This window comes from Triturus cristatus, chromosome 10, assembly GCF_964204655.1.
Source record: "Triturus cristatus chromosome 10, aTriCri1.1, whole genome shotgun sequence".
Taxonomy (NCBI): Eukaryota; Metazoa; Chordata; class Amphibia; order Caudata; family Salamandridae; genus Triturus; species Triturus cristatus.
Window position 1 is genome coordinate 769,215,643 of NC_140593.1, and position 19,683 is coordinate 769,235,325.

A 19,683-nucleotide genomic window follows, 5' to 3' on the forward strand; every position below is an offset into this window, starting at 1 on the left:
TGCCGGAATCAGGGGAATGGGTGGAAAAGCGTACAGAAAGCTGTTCGACCAGTCGATCCATAGCGCATTCCCCAGCGTCCCCTTCTGGTAGTACCTGGATGCGAAATCTTGGCATTTGCTGTTTTCGGCGGTGGCGAACAGATCTACGTCTGGAGTTCCCCACCTTGCGAAGACTTCTCCTAGTACCTCGTCGTTTACGACCCATTCGTGGTTCTCCTGAAGCAGCCTGCTCAGCGCGTCCGCCTGAACATTCTGCACCCCGGCAGATGCGGGGCCGTGATCATCAGTCCGCGGGCCAGAAGCCAGCGCCAGATGGCCTGCGCCTCCTGCGACAGAGTGCGCGATCTCGGCCCCCCTTGCTTGTTGAGGTAATACATCGTGGTTGTATTGTCCGTCTGTATCAGCAACGAGTTGGTCTGGAAGGACGGATGGAAGGCCTTCAATGCCAGGTACACGGCTCGGAGTTCCAGGAAATTGATGTGGTACGTCGACTCCAACGGGGACCACTTTCCTTGTATCTGTAAGTCTCCGGAGTGCGCTCCCCAACCTTGGAGAGACGCATCCGTCACGATAGTCGTCTCGGGAATGTCCTTGTGGAAGGGAACCCCCCTGAGGAGATTCTTCGCCGAACACCACCAGTTCAGAGACTGAAGAGCATGTAGAGACAGCCGGATCTTGTCGTCCCAAGAACCTGTTCTCTGATCCCATTGATCCTCCAAGCACTCCTGCAGTGGTCTCATGTGCAGCCGTGCATGCGGCATGAGGAAGATACCGGAGGCCATCGACCCCAGCAGCGAAGACACCTCCCTCACTGTCGCCGATGGAGCGGCCATGAGGTCCTGAGCCTTCCGAAGGAGCGATAACAGTCTCTCCTCCGAAGGAGACACGCTTGCTGACTGTGTATCGATGGAGGCCCCCAAGTACTGTATGCACTGGACCGGAGTCGGGACAGATTTGGACATGTTGACGTGTAACCCCAGCTTGTTCAAGAGAACGCACGTCCTCTGGAAGTGCGCCTGCGCTTCCAAAAAAGAGGAGGCCTTGATCAACTAGTCGTCCAGGTACGGGTAGACAAACACCTTGTTCCTTCGCAGGTGCGCCGCTACCACTGCCATGCACTTCGAGAAGGTCCTTGGAGCAGACTTTAGCCCGAATGGCAGTACTGTGTATTGATAATGATTGGCGCCGACTTGGAATCGCAGGAACTTCCTGTGTTTCCGTGCGATGGGCACATGGAAGTACGCATAATACATGATGCAGCCCTTAGGGACACTCTTTAGTACCCATGCCCTAGGTACCATTTACTAGGGATTTACAGGGGTGCTGAAGTGTGTGCCAATTGTACTGGAGCCTGGTTAGCAGGTTTCAGCACACTGTCAGTCAAAAAACATTACCTAGTAGTTTTAATGGGGGAAAAAAGTGTGTGGGGGGGGCAACTGCATCAAACTTCTATTTTCCTACATATCGGACCAGCATACCTTAACTGCCGCCTCCACTTCCCCCAACTCACCAGATACCTAAGCTCTCTCCCTCACACACCCCCATATTCGCAATACAGGAGGCCTAGCTTTCTCATATATTGCACCCAAAACAAGAAACAACCTCCCTCTTCACCCAAGGGCTTCCTACTTGCTTCTTGAACTTCACAAGAAGCTCAAAACCTGCCTCTTCAACTAAGACCTCGTAGACTAAAACGCCTGCTGCAGTGCCTAGATACCCCTTGGGTGATAAGTCATGCTTTACAAATCCTGATAACAAAACATGAATTTCGAAAGTGCACAAAGATACTAGTGTGACCATATTGCCCTTGAGTCACCCTCTCATTGCATAAAACTTCCTATCTTCTGCTTCTTTGATGGCACCTAGAAGCTCTAAGGCCAGGAACTCCCTGAAAGAATTAAACACAAGATAATTTAGCAAATGTTTGACGTCTGTTCCTTTTTCCCTCCACCGTGCCCTCGGATATGGGTCCGGAGCTCTGCTTTACTGCTTTTGAATAAAACAGACTTTTCTTGAAAATCAAATTTACTTTGGTAGTATAGGAAAGGAAGTTGACATCAAATAATAGAGTTTAAACCCTGTCTGGTTCCTAGGGACAACTACAGATATTATGACAAATGCCCCCATATGCACTTAAAGGTGATCAGGTGGAAGGCCGAGCTTCGTATGGTGGAACACTTGCAGTGAGGCCATTCCTGTTCCAGGTCACCATCAAGTAAGTTAAAGGACAAGGATTTGAAGAAAAAGCATACAATGTCCCATAACCAGAACACCTCAGCTTCCCAAAGCTCCTAGTTAAGGCTGAGGATGCATACTAGTTGTCCACATAATCCAACTCTGGCTTCATCTTCTTCCTCTGCTGCCGTTCCAGCCCTGGCGTTCACTGGGTCATCAGCAAGTCAGCCTTCAAAAAGGCTATGCTGGAAATTTTGACCTTTGCTGCAGCTCCCACTGGTACGCGTTCTGGCCCCACCAAACCAGTGTCTCAATTCTAAGTACCAGCTCAAAACCCTGCCACCGCACCCCCTTTTGGCCTGTATAATCCACCTTTGGTGCTGGGCTTTCTACCTTCTCCTTTGCTGAAGGAGCAATGGAGGTTTCTACAGCTCCTGTTTGGCACCTGGGAGGATACAAAACGATGAGCACTGTGAAGGAAGAAGTGTTCATCAGATTTATAATGTTTTTCCTTAAGAAATAATTTGATTCACAATCGAATGCATCAAGAAAAATGCTCTCAACTCAACACCTCATCTTGAGTCCTGCAAAAAGGACCTTTCACCCCTGGGGCCTCCAGAATTCTGTGTTGGAAGGACACAGAAACTCTAAAAAAAGAACATTATTATTATTAAAGACAACGCGGTTAGCTTTAACACATTTAAAAAAGAGTTCTCTTTACTTAAACATAATAACAGACATGGTGGTCTACTGACCCTTGCAGGCCACCATTGTAATTGTGATGAATTTGACGGAGTCACAATTTCCTACCTACCTCATGAATATTAGGTAGGTCGGATTGCAACCCACTCCAATTTGGAATTTTGGGAACTGACCTATTGGTTCATAGGTCGGTTCGCGAAAATCAACACTGGTCGAAAAATGCTGTTGCAAATTCTAACCAGTTTTTTCAACCAGTGTTTTAGCATAACCAGCATGATATTTCTTGTTGCAGAAAAGGATAATGCGCTCAGTTTCGAGATTAGCAAGTTCAAGGCTTTTACTAGCAATCTACTCTTCAATTCTAGGGAGAAATGCTAGTAAGGCATCTATGGCACATCTGGCTTCGAAGACCATGATGTATCCACTAACAGTGGTTAATGCATGCTGGGGCTTGAAAAAAAAAATTCATTACCATTTGCCTTGTATAAATAGCAATACAGGCAAAAAGAACCAGGCAGGTGCTCACTAACTCTAAAAATTATACTAGCCATTGCAAATCTAACATTTTAACAAATGCATCAACATTAACATACAGCTCCTACTGGCTATCACTGTTGTTGAGCGTACAAGGCAAAATAAAAAAAAGTACGTTGACGATAGTAACCTGCATATAAAGTCTGGTCTTCTAATCAAATTATCGGACCTGGGGACATTCTAAGGAGAGTGGACCAAACGCACATGTACTTAACAGATGTATATGTAATGCAGTCCTTTATCTTCTCCACACCCGCCATCTATAAAAGGGAATCGCAGGTGACATACATTAAGGTGATTTCACAGCAGGAATGGAATGAATATCTATCAGAGGATTGCCATCTGTGGCATATTGATAGAGCAAGCTTGAAGCAGCTGAGAGAAAAGGGCTTCCATTTGAGAGGTGAGGTCTAGTGTATCATCAGCACACACGAAGATAACAAGAGAATATATAGGGAGGAGGATCCCAGTGATAGTCTTAAAGTGGGACATTTCTTTCTAGAAAACTTCCCCAGCTTGCATCTCCAGCAGATTTGGATTATGTTAGGCAGCTGAGAGACACCTTTCTAGCAGCTCATTGAAGTACATGGTTATACAGACCTCAGCTTGGCTGGAGAGAGGTCCCCCTTATAGCTATTTTATATATGGTGGACATATGTTGATGCACCGGAGGCACAGATCCATATGCACTGCTATTCTTTGAAGAATTTCGATTTTGGATCTTCTTTCCATCTAACGTGAAAGTCTGTTTAGGTGTGTGAAGTCCTTAATGCTAATGTTGTAGACAGGAAGTTGAACGATGGGGAGGTGCTGCCCAGAGATGAGAAGTACTCTGACAAAAATAAATGCAGATGAATAACCACCTATGCATGTTTCATGATGAAAGGACGCTTTGCTGGGGCTCCAAAGAAGCTGCAGAGGTGGTTCTAATGTCTTTGGTGCTACATGAATGATTCTTCAGGCACCTGCAAGACAGTGTTCTTTGCTCCTTGGAAGACAGGTTAAAAAAGAAGAAACTGAGCACCACTGGCTCATTCAGATATCTTAGGCATCAATGTAGGAATAGTTTACAGTGCGACTTTGTCCTTAGTAAATAGCAAGAATAGCTTCTGAGCACCTGAAGGAGGAGGGGGATGGAAAAATGGTTATTCACTATTATTATCTACCAGGAATCTGACACCAATTGAAAAAAAGAGCACTCAACAGGGGTTTAGGGTTCGTGCCTACCCCCCACGTGGACCACTTTCTCCTACACAAAGAACTTCATAACTTCTTCAGGAAGTTACGACTGCGAGCATATTTCCAAGACAAAGCACCTCAGGAAATTACCGATACGGGCTTACGACCCCCCTCGACCTTTACACCACATGATGGAGTCACCCCACACGAGGTATTAACCTTTGAGCAGGCAGTCATCAAATAAGTGGAAAATATCACAGAGATCACAATACAACAATCTACCTGCAGTCGAGAGGGTTGCCATAAAAAATCTCAATGAAGATCTTACAATTACAATCAAACCAGCAGACAAGGGAGGGGCCATTGTTCTGATGGACACGACAGACTACGACCGTGAATGTCTCCGCCAACTCTCACAAGACAAATACTATAAAAAAATAAAGGGGGACCTGACAGGGAGACTGATGACGAGGATAACATCAATCGTAGAATCAGCAGAAACACAGGGATGGATTTCTAAGAATGAGGCTGAATTCTTGGTAAACTCACAACCACGCACCCCAGCATTCTACACACTACCCAAGATTCACAAGGGGGCTAATCCGCCCCGGGACGCCCCATAGTGTCGGGTATCGGTCCATTATTGGAATCCCTTAGTAAATTCTGCGATCATTTCCTTCGTCCCCTGGTCAAAAGAGTACCCTCATACCTACAGGACAACAGGGATGTTCTAAATTTACTTTCTGAAACCACCATAAGTGGAGAAATCGATCTCCTGATGACATTGGACGCGGAGGCTCTCTACAGGAACATTCCACAGACAGACACTAAGAGTAATAGAAGAACTCCTTCTAAAAGAAAACTGGCTATCCAACACCCCAGTGTCCTTCATTATGGAATGTGCCACCATAGCCATGTGTGAGAATTACTTTCAATTTCAAGATCAATTCTTCCACCAGACCCAAGGAACTTCTATGGGTAGTACATTCGCACCGAGCCTGGCCTGTCTCTATGTAGCGGAATTCAAACGATTCCACCTGACAGATATCTATGGCAACAATATCATCCTGTGGAAACGTTACATAGACGACATCCTATCCTGTGAAAAAGAGATAGAGATACTTGAGAAGAAACTGTCACATGGGTCAATTCCTTGGACCCATATTTGAAATTCACCCGGTCCACCTCCTCCACCGAGATACACTTCCTTTCCTCGAGCTTACCATCACGCTACGGGAAGGCTCCCTTTCAACTCACACATAGAAAAAACCAATGGACCGCAATAGCTTTCTCCTGTATGGGAGTCATCATCCTAAAGCCCTGAGGGACAACTTGCCCTTCGGGCAGTTTCTGCGCCTCCGCAAGAACTGCGAGAAGATTACTGACTATAAGAAGGAAGCAAACGCCCTAAGCAACAATCTCAGAGCACGGAATTATCCTAACTATCATTAAAAGATCTAACAAAAGAGCACTCCATAACAACCGAGAATCTCTTCTAGAACCAAAAGAAAATAAAACGGAAGAAACTCTGACATGTGTGACCACCTACACATCAGAATCAAATACAATACAGAAGATTATCAGAAAACTGGAAGATCCTTACCACAGGAAAATTATCTTTACCCAAACCCAGGTTTGCTAATAAGCGTACTAGTAATCTACGTGATATTCTGATACACACATGTCCGAAGACAACCAAGATGATCACTAAGGGACCCTGTGGGAAACGACACCAGTACGAGGACACTATCCATGTGGTCAGTGTGGAGTGTGTGAACTCACAAAGGCAACCAAAGAACTCACCCTTGAAATAGGTAAAGTCTGGACCCAAAAGAGTCACGCGAACTGTAATTCTAATAACTGCGTTCACCTCATTAAATGTCCATGCAATTTAAGATACATAGGCATGACCACACGCCCTGTAAAAAAGAGGATCATGGAACACCGCGGTAATATACGGTGTGGAAAATCAACCACAAAAATGAGCACACTACCTCTCGCATCCACATGGACCTAACGAACTACATTGGACTGTGGTCGAAAGCAATCCTACGTGGTCCAGCAAGAAACTTTTTGAAACAGAACACAGATGGATTTTCCGTCTGTCCACACAAGAAAGGAGCCTAAACTACGTCATCCCGTGGACAGAAATAAACTAACGCTAACATTACTAAACTAAGAACATACATCTACCCAGAGCACACACAGTGGCATTGTTGACACCTTGACCCCAATTTCAGACACATACCTAGTATTATCTATTCATCCTCAGTTTATGTCCATATATGATTGGGTACCTCAGTGACTAACTAGCTGTTTTTGTCTTTACTGATCCCACAGTCATCCTTTTAGTCCCGTAATACACCATTACACTCCTTTAAGGACCATATATATATTCACCATCAGTAACTATTTATTACTGTTGGTCTCTTTGGACCCGTGTTGTTTCACTTTCAAATCGTTGTGCGATCGCTCAGTATGAGGCCTTTTCATTCAGGTCACCATTACACATGTCATTTCTAGACTCCGTCTTATTCATGTTTTTAGTTGACTTGGCCTTGCCCCCTGTAATACACCAACTGTGTCACACCATACCGCCTGATTGGTGGGTTGATAACTTTAGGCATCCCCATTGCCCACCACCTGCCGATTACACCCGCACAGTCATCTTTTCTAAGTCAGGCGATCCCTTTTTGAGACAAGATGGCGGTCGCACGTACAGTACTGCTCGACTACGCCACCACTTCCGGGTTTAAGAACACGAGTATTCTGCAGTAGCAGTAATATTCAGGTGAGGAGAAGACGTGTTTGCAGAAGTGGCAAGCCCACTACATCTTTAGGGTAAGTCCACGCTGCATGTTACAGCACAGGCTCTCCTACCCGCTCTTGTTTAGCCGGACTATCCTTCTGGTGTGAGTTAGTCATTTTTAGGTCTGAGTATGTATGTTGCAACGATCTCCCACACCGGGATGGTCCCCTCCTGATACGGGTAGTTTGTTATTTTTAATTGTTCTACCTCCGCACACCCGGCCTGGTACTTGACGCAACCCCTCACGATATTTCCGCTCTGGCCCTGTACCTTTCAGGGGCAGAGCCTTAATATAAGGTCCGTCGTTTTAACCACATTAGGCACCTTATAACTATCGATGCTCCTTGTCTGGCTATCCACTCCCTGTGCTCCCACCTTCAATCGGGTGGCCCTGCACGCACGTCCGAGTTACGGACTACGCCTTCCCAGTGGAATACGCTGCCTTTATCGTCTTAATCTGGGGTCCCTCGATTACCCACCTCTTTATGTTTATTAACCGGGTGCACAACCTCACATGCCACTCACCATTTACGCGTTTAGATGCACGGGGGCCTTGGCCAGACTCCGTTAGTCTCACCCCTGACGCTAATGGATCAGGTGCAGTACTCTCCACGCCCTAAATGTATTTCGCGTGCAATGTCGTATCTGCTTGGTATCCCTGGATTGGCACGTTTGAGTGGTGGCTGTGTTGATATCTGTATTCTTCTGTAACCTCTTTATTACAGTGGGCCCGTTCCAGTGGTCGGGTTGCTCCTCCTTCACCTATGAAGCTTTCGTTCCTACTCTGTTGAGGCAAGACCTTGTGTGACACTCTTAAGTGGCCATAACGCCTACATGAGGCAAGGGTGGCACCTCTACCCTCAAAGTACTTTCTTACCTTTTTTCCCCCTGCGTTAGTTCACATAAGTTTTTAATCAAGTTTTTAATCATTTTCTCCTTCAAACTAGTTGATAAGTGAGACTAGGGACCTTTGGTCCACAGGTCAGGCAATTTGTCCCCCACTTGAAATACGTGGATTATGTTACCTCCCATAGCTGTTGACGGTTTACTTTTTTTGTTTGTCCTCTCTACTTTTTGTCTCCATCTATCTAGGCGGAGACTTTCTACAAAGATGCTGAATTAGGGTTTTTTCTCCTTTGAGGTAGATCCCATTTACTCGATTACAATAACCGAGGTACATATATAGATCTACCCACGGTCCTGAAGAAGTGTCGCTCAACTTTGGAGCAGTGAAGACACGAAACATGTTGACCTCTGTGAACTAAAGCTGATACATAGAATCACTGCAGTAGCCTCACTGGTTTTACCTAGTCCCAGCCCCACGAAACTCAATTAAAGTAATCCAGGGGCCAGGGCCTATTTTAATTACTCTTTTGAGTCACCACACTAACTAGGAGTCACTGACTTTCACATTCTCACACACAGCGTTCTCAGATCAGAAGATCTCCACTAAAGATGCCACCAGGCCCGTTGGACATTGCAACGCCGGTCCGACGAGGAGCGCCCAATGATGAAGCATGACACCCTAACAGGTGTGTGAGGGCATTAAGAACTGAAATTCAGATCTCCCCCTAGACCAACTAACAGCAGGCGGATAGTGAACTCTATCACCTCGGCCTTTAAGAGGAACTGTTCCCCTCTGTCATTCTATATTCACTAGTATAGACATGCCCCCAAGGAGCCTGTGATGTCAGCACCTTGTCTTTACACACTGTAGAGCCTTTCCCACTATTTAAAAAAAAAAAAAAAAAAAGCATGTGCTTTTCTGCCATACCTTCCTACACAGGACTACTGCCTTACCAAATTCAGGGAATGGTTGCAACCATCACCATGTCTATGACTGTGGTGGGGACGATGGCTGCCTTTTCACAATAGCTTTTGCATGCCAGTGTTCTGGTTTCAGGTCCAGAAGAACAAAAATATTATGCCATATTTTACGTCGTGAGCTAGGATTGCTAACAAGTTAATTGTCTTTATGTATATATGCATCAACAGGTTATAAGGAGGGACTGAACTAGGCTGCTACAGTTATGGAGTTGAACTTGGGTGATGTATGAGGAATTCCTGTATGCATGGTTGACCCTGCATTATTTCCAGGTTTGTGAATACATCCTGCACAATAACTCACTTTCCATGATGTGCCTTCACATCAGAGGGGAAGCAGTGCTTCTCAGCTGATGTCATTGGCATGTCAAAGCATCTGCACCGGTTTCCAAGAGCGAGTGGAAACAAACTATGTTGTCAAGTGAAGAATCTGCCTGAGGCAGCATTTTCGAAGGTACTACTTAGCATCACCTCTCTTCATTGGCTTAGTCATGAACCTTACCATCCTCTATATCGGTGTTCCCTTCCTCAACAAGCGATTCTTTCTCCATATCCATGTGCTGAAGCATAAGAATAACATGCTGCAGCGGTTATAGCAGCGGAGTTAGTAGCTCCTGGGATAAAGGAAAAATCAGCGGTGCTGGCATTAGTGACTGTAGTGTTCGGAGCCTTCTGTAAGAGGTCTCCATCATGTGCTGGAGAGATTCCAAGAACTCCAGAGGAACTTCAACTATGGATGGCTCTGCAGAGTAATGTCTGGGGCTGTAGCACAGTCACTTAATAGCCTTCCTAATAGTGTTATCTGGGGCAGAGGGTTAATGTTCTAGCCTGTGGCTGGCTCTAGTGTAGTCATCTGAATAGTGCTGTCTAGGGGCTTGAAACCTTGGCCAGCAACCCCTAGGAGGGGGGTGGCCATTATCCCGCTCTTGAGCCTCTCTATCACCAGGACTGCAGTACGAGACATAGCAGCCCTACAGTTGACCTGGGGCATTGGTGATTATCATTCGTCATCATATTCACTCTTCTCTGCTTCTCAGTCTATGCCAGGAATCTGAACTGGCACATGCACCAATACATAAGTGTGTTAGAAGGCTTAAGAGCTAATTCATTGGACTTTCAGGGACACAATATCATGTGGTGATGGGGTTTTCACCACCAAATGAGTTGTTGAAGTGGGGCCCCATCGACCAGGCCAAAAGCTAGACCACAGTTGACAGGTGTGCTAAGGAATCAAGCACTGCCTGGACAATGTACTGTGTAGCCGACTTCCAATAATGCTGGTTGGGCGAAAGACGTAGTCTGCAGTGGCAAGGTTGTCAGTCTGATGCCATCAATGGGAGACTGCTGCTGCCCAACTGCAGATAAGGATATAAGGACCCATAGCCACACAAGATGGAGATGAAAAAGACAGGCATAAAACTGACAAGGTAGCTATCAACAAAGAAATCGACATCGACACTTGCAGAATACTGCCTCAGCTTCTTAAGAGCCAGAGGTAGGTACCAAGGGTACTGTGACCAGGGAAGGTCTCTAAGGGAGGCAGCACCTTTTGCCCCAACCTTAGAGGTCCTGTACCTTAACACACATACACTGCCATTGCAGGCTGCGTGTTTTGGTGCAGAGAAAAGTGAAGAGTCAACATGGCACACATTTCTGTGTGCCATGCCTGCAACCCACTGCCTAAGGTATGGATAAGACACCTCAAGCTGGGTGCACTATACCCCTGGTTAGGGTACAGTTGCATGAGCATGAGCATTGTACCTCTAGAGTGTCCAAGTCCATTATTATAAAAAAAAAATGTCGTGCTCGCGCACAACCTTGGTTGCATAAAGATTGATTCCTTAGTTTCGTGTTATTTTGGTGTGCTCCTGAGGTAACGTTCTCCGGTCTAGGAACTTGGGATAATCATACAATAGTTGCGCACCCTTAGGTTGGGTGCGTCCTCCAGGTCACCATCTACACCCTGCTGGGGGTTATTGTGTTAAACAATTTTTGTTAAACAAATTTTTAATCCACAAATTGTATGAGTTGGTTGGATTTATTATATTGTCCACAAGGCATGAATTTAAATGCTTCAATCCATGTATTCACACAGAATTTTCCATGATGCATTTCAAAACAAGTTTTTGGTTCAGTAGGAGTTCCAATGCATTTCGGGCAAATTGCCCTTCATCAGGGAACAACTCCAACATAAAAAAAACGTGAAATACAATGAGGAAACCTTCCGGAATTTTATGTGCAAGATGCTGTTTATTAAAAGGAAGGGGGGGGGGGAAAGAGTGCCGTGATGCTATCTTGGTGTTCTACATAAACCAGCGAAGGCTGTTTGGTTCGTGAAGAATTCAACAATCAACATGTTCCTTTTATAAGCCACAGATGAGAAGCTATGTTGGTAATGTTAACCGTGCTGATTTGTAGTGATGGTAAATCTCTGGGATCAAAAAATTCCGTGCAGGAAACTAGTTAACCTCGCTCATGCTCGCAAACGTGAGGGGTGAAATGATCAAGTTTTATGTTCGTCGCGATCACACGTTAAGTGCAGTTAAACAGTTGTTTTTTTAAGACCAAAAGAAACCTTATTAGTAAACCAACGGTACCCGTGCATTTGTGGATGGTTTAACAAGAAAATTATGAGTGAAACACTCTTAATCAATGGCCGAAATGCCCAAAGAAGTTAAGTGCGGGGTGCATAGCTGAAGAAAGCGTGGTTAAATGAGTAAATGCTGTAACACCCAAAACGGTCACTTACTAATGTTTAAATCGAAGGTGTTCTCGGCATGGAGTCTCCTCGACGAGAACAACTTGCGGGAAAAAAGGGGTGCTAATGAGCGTGCTGTGTGATGGTACTCGATGTGGGACTAAAACGCTGTTTGGTGAATATGGCAGCCATTTTAAAACATGTTAATACGCTATTGAGCCTATGAGAGAACTGCTATGGCATGGTCGGCAATGAGCTGTAGGTATGACCCTAAACAATGTAAGCTCTCTGTACCAGGAGAGCGTGTTAAAAAACGCAGTTTGTCAATAGCTGAAAGATGCTAAGTGTACATTTAGATCTGGCATAATGCAAGCACAAACTCAACAAATAAGAAGGTAAACATAAAAATCAAAGTACAAACATCAAAGATTTCAAATGACCAATCAAGAAGCGGTTATATGTAGCACAGGAAGTCTATTCGGTCATTCATCCCGTGAGGTTGAGGCCTTGAGGTATTTAATCCAGAAGTTTTCTCTTTTCAATAAATGCTTTGTCTCATCCCTCGATCTTACGTTATGATTGTATTCAGTGAAATGGCTGGTGACAACGGATTTAAAATTTTTGGTGCGTATACTTTTGTGTTCGTTTATACTGGTGTTTATTTTTCGCTCCGTCTTGCCCACGTATATTTCTCCACATGGACATTTCAACATACAGATGACACTCATGGTGTCACATGTGGCTGTCACGTTTAGCTTGATGTTGTTGCCTTTACATGGGTGTGCAATGCTGGAGCCCTGTATTATGTTATTGCAGTTGTTACAATTATAACATGGTATTGTCCCCTTGTATACAGGTCGTACATTCGTAGTGGTATCTTTGAGCATTTCCCCCAAGTGTTGGCCTCTTTAGTACGCAAATATTGGAGCTTCAGTGAACAACTGTTTGAAATCAGGTTCGAATGTAAGAATCGACCAGTGTTTAATAATGCGTTTGAAAGCTCTACTCATATTTGAAAATTTGGATACTATAACCATGCGGTTATGTTCTTTTTTGGTATTTTTCTAGAGCAATTCCCTGCAAGTCTTATTTTAACATCGAAGCTTGGCTTGATCCAAAACTGACTTGGGGTAACCTCGATGTGCGAACCTTCGTTCCATCTCTCCAATGTGTGTTGTACCGGTTTGAGGATTGGACACTATTCTTTTAACTCTGAGCATTTGTGAAAAAGGTAAATGGCGTTGTAGTGGTGTGTTTCGGTCTGTTTTTTTCCCCTTGTAGATTTGTTTCAAAGCTGTGCTCAGTTTTGATGATTTCTACATCTAAAAAGTTGATACGATGTTCTTGTACCTCAAAAAGTGAATTGTGTTCTTTCATTGATGTTATTCAGATCAATTAATCCTGAGCGAAGGTAGTCATGCCCCCTCCCCCCGGTCAGGAAGAGCGATCTGTGGCAGGGGCGTTTCAAAGGCCTTGCCGCCAGTGTAACGCGACCCCCATCCTCTCCTGCTATCAGGAGCAGGTCCCCCTCTCGTCTCCCCTCCTTTTCGGTGGGAAGACAGGCGGGAAAAATTAGAGCAGCCCAGAAGGTGTGCCCACCTCTGCCAACCCCATCCCTCAGTTGGGAGAGGCGAGGTAAAGCCCACTCTTCAGTGCCCGCCATTTTGCAGATGGCAGGCACTCTCCAGTCAGTGTTGGGGATTATGCCCACTCCCATGGATGGGGTGAGCACAAGGGTGTAGTGACCCTAAGGTCAGTAGCCAGTGGGCTACTGACCTCAAGACCCCTAAAATGCCCCCTAAATAGAGTATTTAGGGGGCAGTCCTGAACTCAGAAGGGAGATTCCAGCCACCTACAAAGAAAGACGTTCAGCAGAGGAGACTGCAGAGAAGAGCTGACTTGGCCCCAGGCCTACCGGCCCGTCCGCAGATTCCAGAGATCCTGTGCAACAAATCTCCTTGTCCTTCAGCCAGCAACCTTCAGAACCCCTGGGAGGACTGACGGCCTTCAAAAAAGACCGGATCTCCTGTGAACAGCAATTCGTCAAAAGAATCACCAAAGAAATACTCCCAGCCTGCTGAGGACAAAGAAATCAACACCAGAAACCTCCACTGCACCCTACGCCAACGAGTGGCCTACCAGTCCTAGCGAGGTCCTCCAGCGCTCCAAGTCCGAGTCCACCATGGGTGGATCCCTCCAGGACTCCCCGTCGCCTTCAGCCTCTGCCCAAAGACCCCCCCCAAGCGCGAGTGACCCTGTAAGGGGAAATACGACCTCAAAAGGCACCCCTGCATCCAGCCGCCCTGCGCTCTGGAGAAGAGGACCGGAGGTACACCTATGTCCCGAGCTCTCCAACTTACTTGCCCAGCTGTTGGTTCCTCCCGGAAGACTTCCTGGACTAAGCCTGCAGCTAAAACCCAAAACTGGCAATTCGCATCGAGAACAGGGCACCCAGTGCCAAAACAGCACCCTGCACCTTTCACTGAGGGTGCACTTTGTGTGTTAACTTGAAACCCCTTTGCCCTGAGCTAAACCCTAGGAGCTTTGCTCCCACATTCAAGTGACCTGCTCATGAGCAGCCACCAACCGGAGGCCCCCTATCCCCTATTGGCTAACATTGGGCCTCCGCACTCTGCACCCGGCTGCGCTAGTGCCTCTGAGGGTGCTTTGAGTGCATTCTGAGACCCTGGGGAACCCTTGTTCTAACCCCAGAAAACCAACTCCCAAAACTAAGTACTTACCTGTAAACCAATAACTTAATTTCCTTCCATAGGATTGCATTAACTGCTTTACTGTGAAACATTTTTTAAGTGCGGAGTGGGAAAAAAATATAAAACCTTTAAAAAAGGTATACTTACAAAACCGGATATGCTCACCTTTTATCTAGGAAATGTCCCAGTGTGATATCTAGGCATATCACATGGAGTAAAACAAGTAACTTGAAAAGTAATCTGAAAAGTAACTAATAACGTAATCACAATAGTAACTGAAAAGTAATTCCAACTGTTTTATGAACCAGTAACTTACCTGTAATTGATCCAATTGCATTCAAACTGTATTTAACTGCATTATTCTTGCAAAATACTATTACATTGACCTGTACCAGGCCTGGCATGGTTGTAGAAATAAAATACAACTAAATATTTTTACACAAAACAAATTGGACACAGCTCAGTTTGAGTGTGTGAAATCATTTCTTGCCCGAGTATGTACAAAAAATGCTTAACACTACCCTCTGATAAAGACTTACTGCTCGCCCACTCTTCCACAAATAGAGAATAAGGTATTATCTACTTTAGCCTCTGCCTACGTTCGGGGATCCACTGGACTCTGTGCACACCATTTGAAGGGATAGTCTTATAAAGTGTCTATATGTACATCTTTATGCTTAGACTACAGGTGGTGAAGGCACTCCTGGTGGGGAAAATGTGCAAATATTTTCCTAGCCACATGTTGGGTAGAACTTGTAAAGACACTGTTTTCTCGAAGGGGTTGACTCAAAACATCTGTCCTGGTCCAGGGGGTGGGAAGTCAAACAATTTTCTACATAGTGCACCTGGACTAAAATAACTAAGAACGTTTTCCAAGGTAAAACACAGAATAGAGCGAGTATACAGTTCTGCCTGGAGACTCGCTTAAACTCCAGGCATGAAAAAAATCTAAACCTTGGTAGAATCCTAGGTGGAGTGGAGTGCTTAGCACATTCACCCCCCTGGCCACAATTTGGAGCGTTTCAAAGTAGGTGAACCTACTGCTAGACAAACCATATTCTTTTGCCTACGGGCAGGTTAATACAGTTTATTGTTGGGTCAACTTTCTGAAGATTTGCAGCTTGAGGTAGGGGACAGATGCAAGCATGTGAATCTATAAATGATAAATGCTGGAAAATGACTAAATGAGCAAGGCAAATGCACTGAAAAGAATATTTAGCTAGTTCAGGTTTTTTTTTTAGCCAACAGCAAAGGCAAGGTGCTTAGTACACATGAAATCAAATGCTTATAAAACTTAAAAATTACATTTGTTTAAACAAATGTAGAAAGATGACAAAATGAAACGAGGGTTAAAATAAATATATATTTCAGATGCTGATATGGAGTAATTTACTACAATGGATTGAAAAATAAGAACATGGCTAATTGATTTGTGCACGAGCACCATGGGTGCTTTCTGTCTCTGCCAGAAAAGAACACATTCTAAACAAATTACATATTTGAAGGATACAGGATGCAAAATAACTCATTTGAACTACATTATTTGAAGTTGGTCACCTCTCTTGGAGCTTGACTCTTCTTCAGTGAGGTCAATCACTACTCCAGAACCTTTCTTTATTTCTTCATTTGAAACCTGCAGGAATTAAATGTTAAAGAACAATAACATTTCTGCTTCTTGAACCACGAATACAGGTAAATGAAAGAAAAATGAATACACATTTAAATGTTAACAATGATTACTTGGAATAAATATCTGCAGGTCTGGCTAAAACAAAAAATAAATAGCAATGCCATCCATCATTACATCATCCATCATGTAGAGAGATGAATCAAATTCTTTTCACCTAGTGTTAAAACGAAAAGTTACTTAACTCCATCAGTTTATTTCAGTTAAGACAACACAAACATAAAAACATACAAAATAATGACATTATAAAATACAAAGTAAAATGTATTCATAATTAGAACATTGGAATTTGGAGCACTCCATTGAAGCAACATTCCAATGTTGTTTGAACAAAGGCCTCTCGGAGCCCGAGGGGATTTAAAACCCCTCTAGCTCCAAGAGGCCTTTGTTTAATTTGTTAGAACATTCTGCCCTCTAGTGGAAGAATGTTATAATAGCCTTATAGCCCTTCATAGCTGAGCTATACCGGTTTTTAAAGTCCCGCTCCCTTGTTAAAGTACCTCGCCTTCGGCTCGGACCTTTAACGCTGAAGCGAGCCTTTAATAGCCGGTATAGAAGGCTGTATTAAACAATGCTTGATATTATTAGGAAAATTAAATCTGGGCACGATGATCTCAGGCTAACAGCCTTACTCAGAAAGCCAGCTATGGCAAAGGACAGAGGAGCTGGGCCTGTCTCTCCTGGGTGTTAACAGGAGTCGGAAAGGAGGAGTCAACAGCAGAAGTGATGGTGCTCACCTCGTGGTGGGAGCAAGCTGAGCGAAGCTGCGAGTGGCGCACGGTAGGATAGGCAAGTGAGCAGTCGCGGTTGTGCCGGGGGGCCAGTAGGGGAGCATAGGGGGCGATGAGGCTAGTGCTGCGGCTTACTCCTGTTCGCACGGAAGTGGGCAGCACTAGGTCAATGCGGCTGGCACAAACGGTGTGGGCTGCCCCGACCCCACCTACACTACTGTGCCTACACCCGCTCTGTCTATATTCACAGTTCTCATCTTTTCTTCGGGGGGGGGGGGGGGGGGTCTGCACACACCTACTCCTACCTCTCCTACCGCCAGAGCAACACAGGAGGGCTATGTGCTGCGAGGATGACTGTTAGTAACCTCAGTGCGCCCAACCTCAGTCCCAATCCTCCATAAAACATACCTCCAATACTTCCATTCTCTCGGTGCTCTATGCTTGATGCCCTGTTTTATCGGTACATCTATGAACTGTTAGTGGCCAGGTCATTTGCGGGCATTTGAGAGCTCTGCCAAGGGTGTTCACAGATCCTGTACCTGCACCTGTGAAGCGGTCCAAGCCATTAGGCTACGCAGGGGATCATCAAGAAGGTGTCACGTTAGTCACAGCCAACTGCATATTGCAAGCGGCCAAGCAGAAATCCTCAACATCCCCTCAAATGTATTGGGAAAAAAAAGCCAGACGGTGCATACAAGGCCAAGCTGCTATCAAGCAAGGAAACTTCTCTGGAGAGAAGGTACCACTCTCCGACATCATACTGGATCTGCCCGGGGAGCCCCAACAGCAGCAGCGAGATACATCTTTACCCAGAGGCCAACCTTCACAAGCGCGGACCAGTGAATTTTTCAGCAAGATTTCATCCCAATCTCAGAACCGGGCCTGCTCACCTCCATCTGCTATCCCGCAACCTGGGAAAAAAGTAAAAGCCTATGCACAGCCTCTCAACCCCAGCCCCATCGCTGCGTCACCCCCTGTATATCCCCGACCCTGCTCACCCAAGTTCTAGGTAACTCTGGATTTTCTTCATCAGCCCAGGCTATCTCACGGAGGGTCCACTATGACCCTGGACACTGCCCTTGACACATTGAGAGCTCCCTTCCCCAGCTCTGGAGAACCTACTGATAGAGAGTGCAGTGCCATATGGACTGAGACAGCTGTGGAAGTTGTGGAGACAATATTCCTCCTTGTTTTTGTAGGTATTACATAGCTTTCATATTGTCTGTCCGGACTAGGACAACCTTATGAGTCAGTTGAGGTAGGAATGCTTTCAATGCTAGGTGAACTGCTTGAAGATCCAGGTAGTTGATGTGGAGAGACTGGTGCCTGGCATCCCATAGGCACTGCACTGTGAGGTCTTGTGGGTGAGAACACCATCCTCTCTGTGATGTATCTGCAGTGAGAGTGATGTGGGGGAACGGGGTTGAGAAAAGGCCACCCCTTCAAAAGATTGCTGTTTTTCTATCATTGCAGAGAACAGCGAGTGTGGCTGTCTATCAACATTAGATCTGTCAACTGATCCTGTGAATATGACCACTAACAAGCTCAACATTCCTGTAACGGATGCATGTGCAATCTTGCATGGGAAACTATGGCAATGCAGGAAGCCATCATCCCTAGCAGTCGCATGACCATCTGCACTGTGAGGTGTTGGTTTGTTTGAAACTTGGGCATTATTGCCTGAGTTTTGAATTCTGGTGGATTGGGGAGGGCTAATCCTATTTGTGTGTTTAGGATTGCTTGGTGGAACTTATAATGGTTGCAGGTGAGACTTGGGAATGTTGATAGTAAACCCTAAACAGGGAGAAGATTTATTGCCATGTGAGTGTGTTGTTGGCACTGATGAGGAGTGCTGGCTTTGAAAAGCTGGTTGTCCTGGTAAGGGGATACGTGGATATTTTGTCTGCGTAGGTGAGCTGCTACGACTGCTAGAAATTTGGTGAACACTCAAGGTACAGTGGTTACCCCAAAAAGGAGAACTTTTTGAATTGGGACCTGCACTTCCTGTTTATACTTTAAGTCTCTGAACTAGGCAGGTCTTCTCAGAGTGGTGGCCGCAAACATCTGCCTACCGGCTATGCCTGCTGCACTGAGTGAGGATTTTATGTATGTCATGATTATATTTAAGTCCTCCTAAACTACAGTCTTTACACTCTTCCTTTACTGAACGTTGCATCAGGTCTTTTATTTCATCCCACTGCTGGTAGGTGTACCTAATTAGCAGGGCAGTAGAGTTTGAAATGCGCCACTGCCAATCTTTCCATTTATCTGCCCACCATGTCCACCCAATTGCTTTCCTAGTTTGTTTTACCTGCGAGAGAAGAGTTCCCAAGAGAAAGCACAATTTTGTCTGTTCTTCCTTTAGGTGCCCTCTTTATTAAGGCGCTGTATATCACAATGTACTTCGGAGCGAAGGTCTGGATGGGTAGTATTCCATCCCTCTACGGGAGAATCGGTTATAGATCTTGTCACTGTTTTGTAGCTTCTCCTCCCCGGAAGGATTCCTACTTAATTTGTCCAACTCCTGCTTCCTCTTTCCACTCAATAAATTCCGGCTTTGCCTCTTCCAGAGGCTCTGGTGAAGTTCGAGGCTCCAGTTAAGTGGTGCTTTGTTCACTTGTCGTCTTTTCCTT

At 45.3% G+C, this 19,683-nt stretch overlaps 1 protein-coding gene across 1 annotated transcript in view; it reads right to left on the reverse strand.

The window, feature by feature from the left end:
• LOC146789984 (uncharacterized) overlaps nt 1-19,683 on the reverse strand; it is a 228,233-nt gene that overhangs the window by 31,045 nt on the left and 177,505 nt on the right. Inside the window, exon 9 of the mRNA XM_085628305.1 lies at nt 16,190-16,265. Coding sequence (XP_085484431.1) covers nt 16,190-16,265 — 76 coding nt within the window. The remainder of the gene's footprint in view (nt 1-16,189; nt 16,266-19,683) is intronic.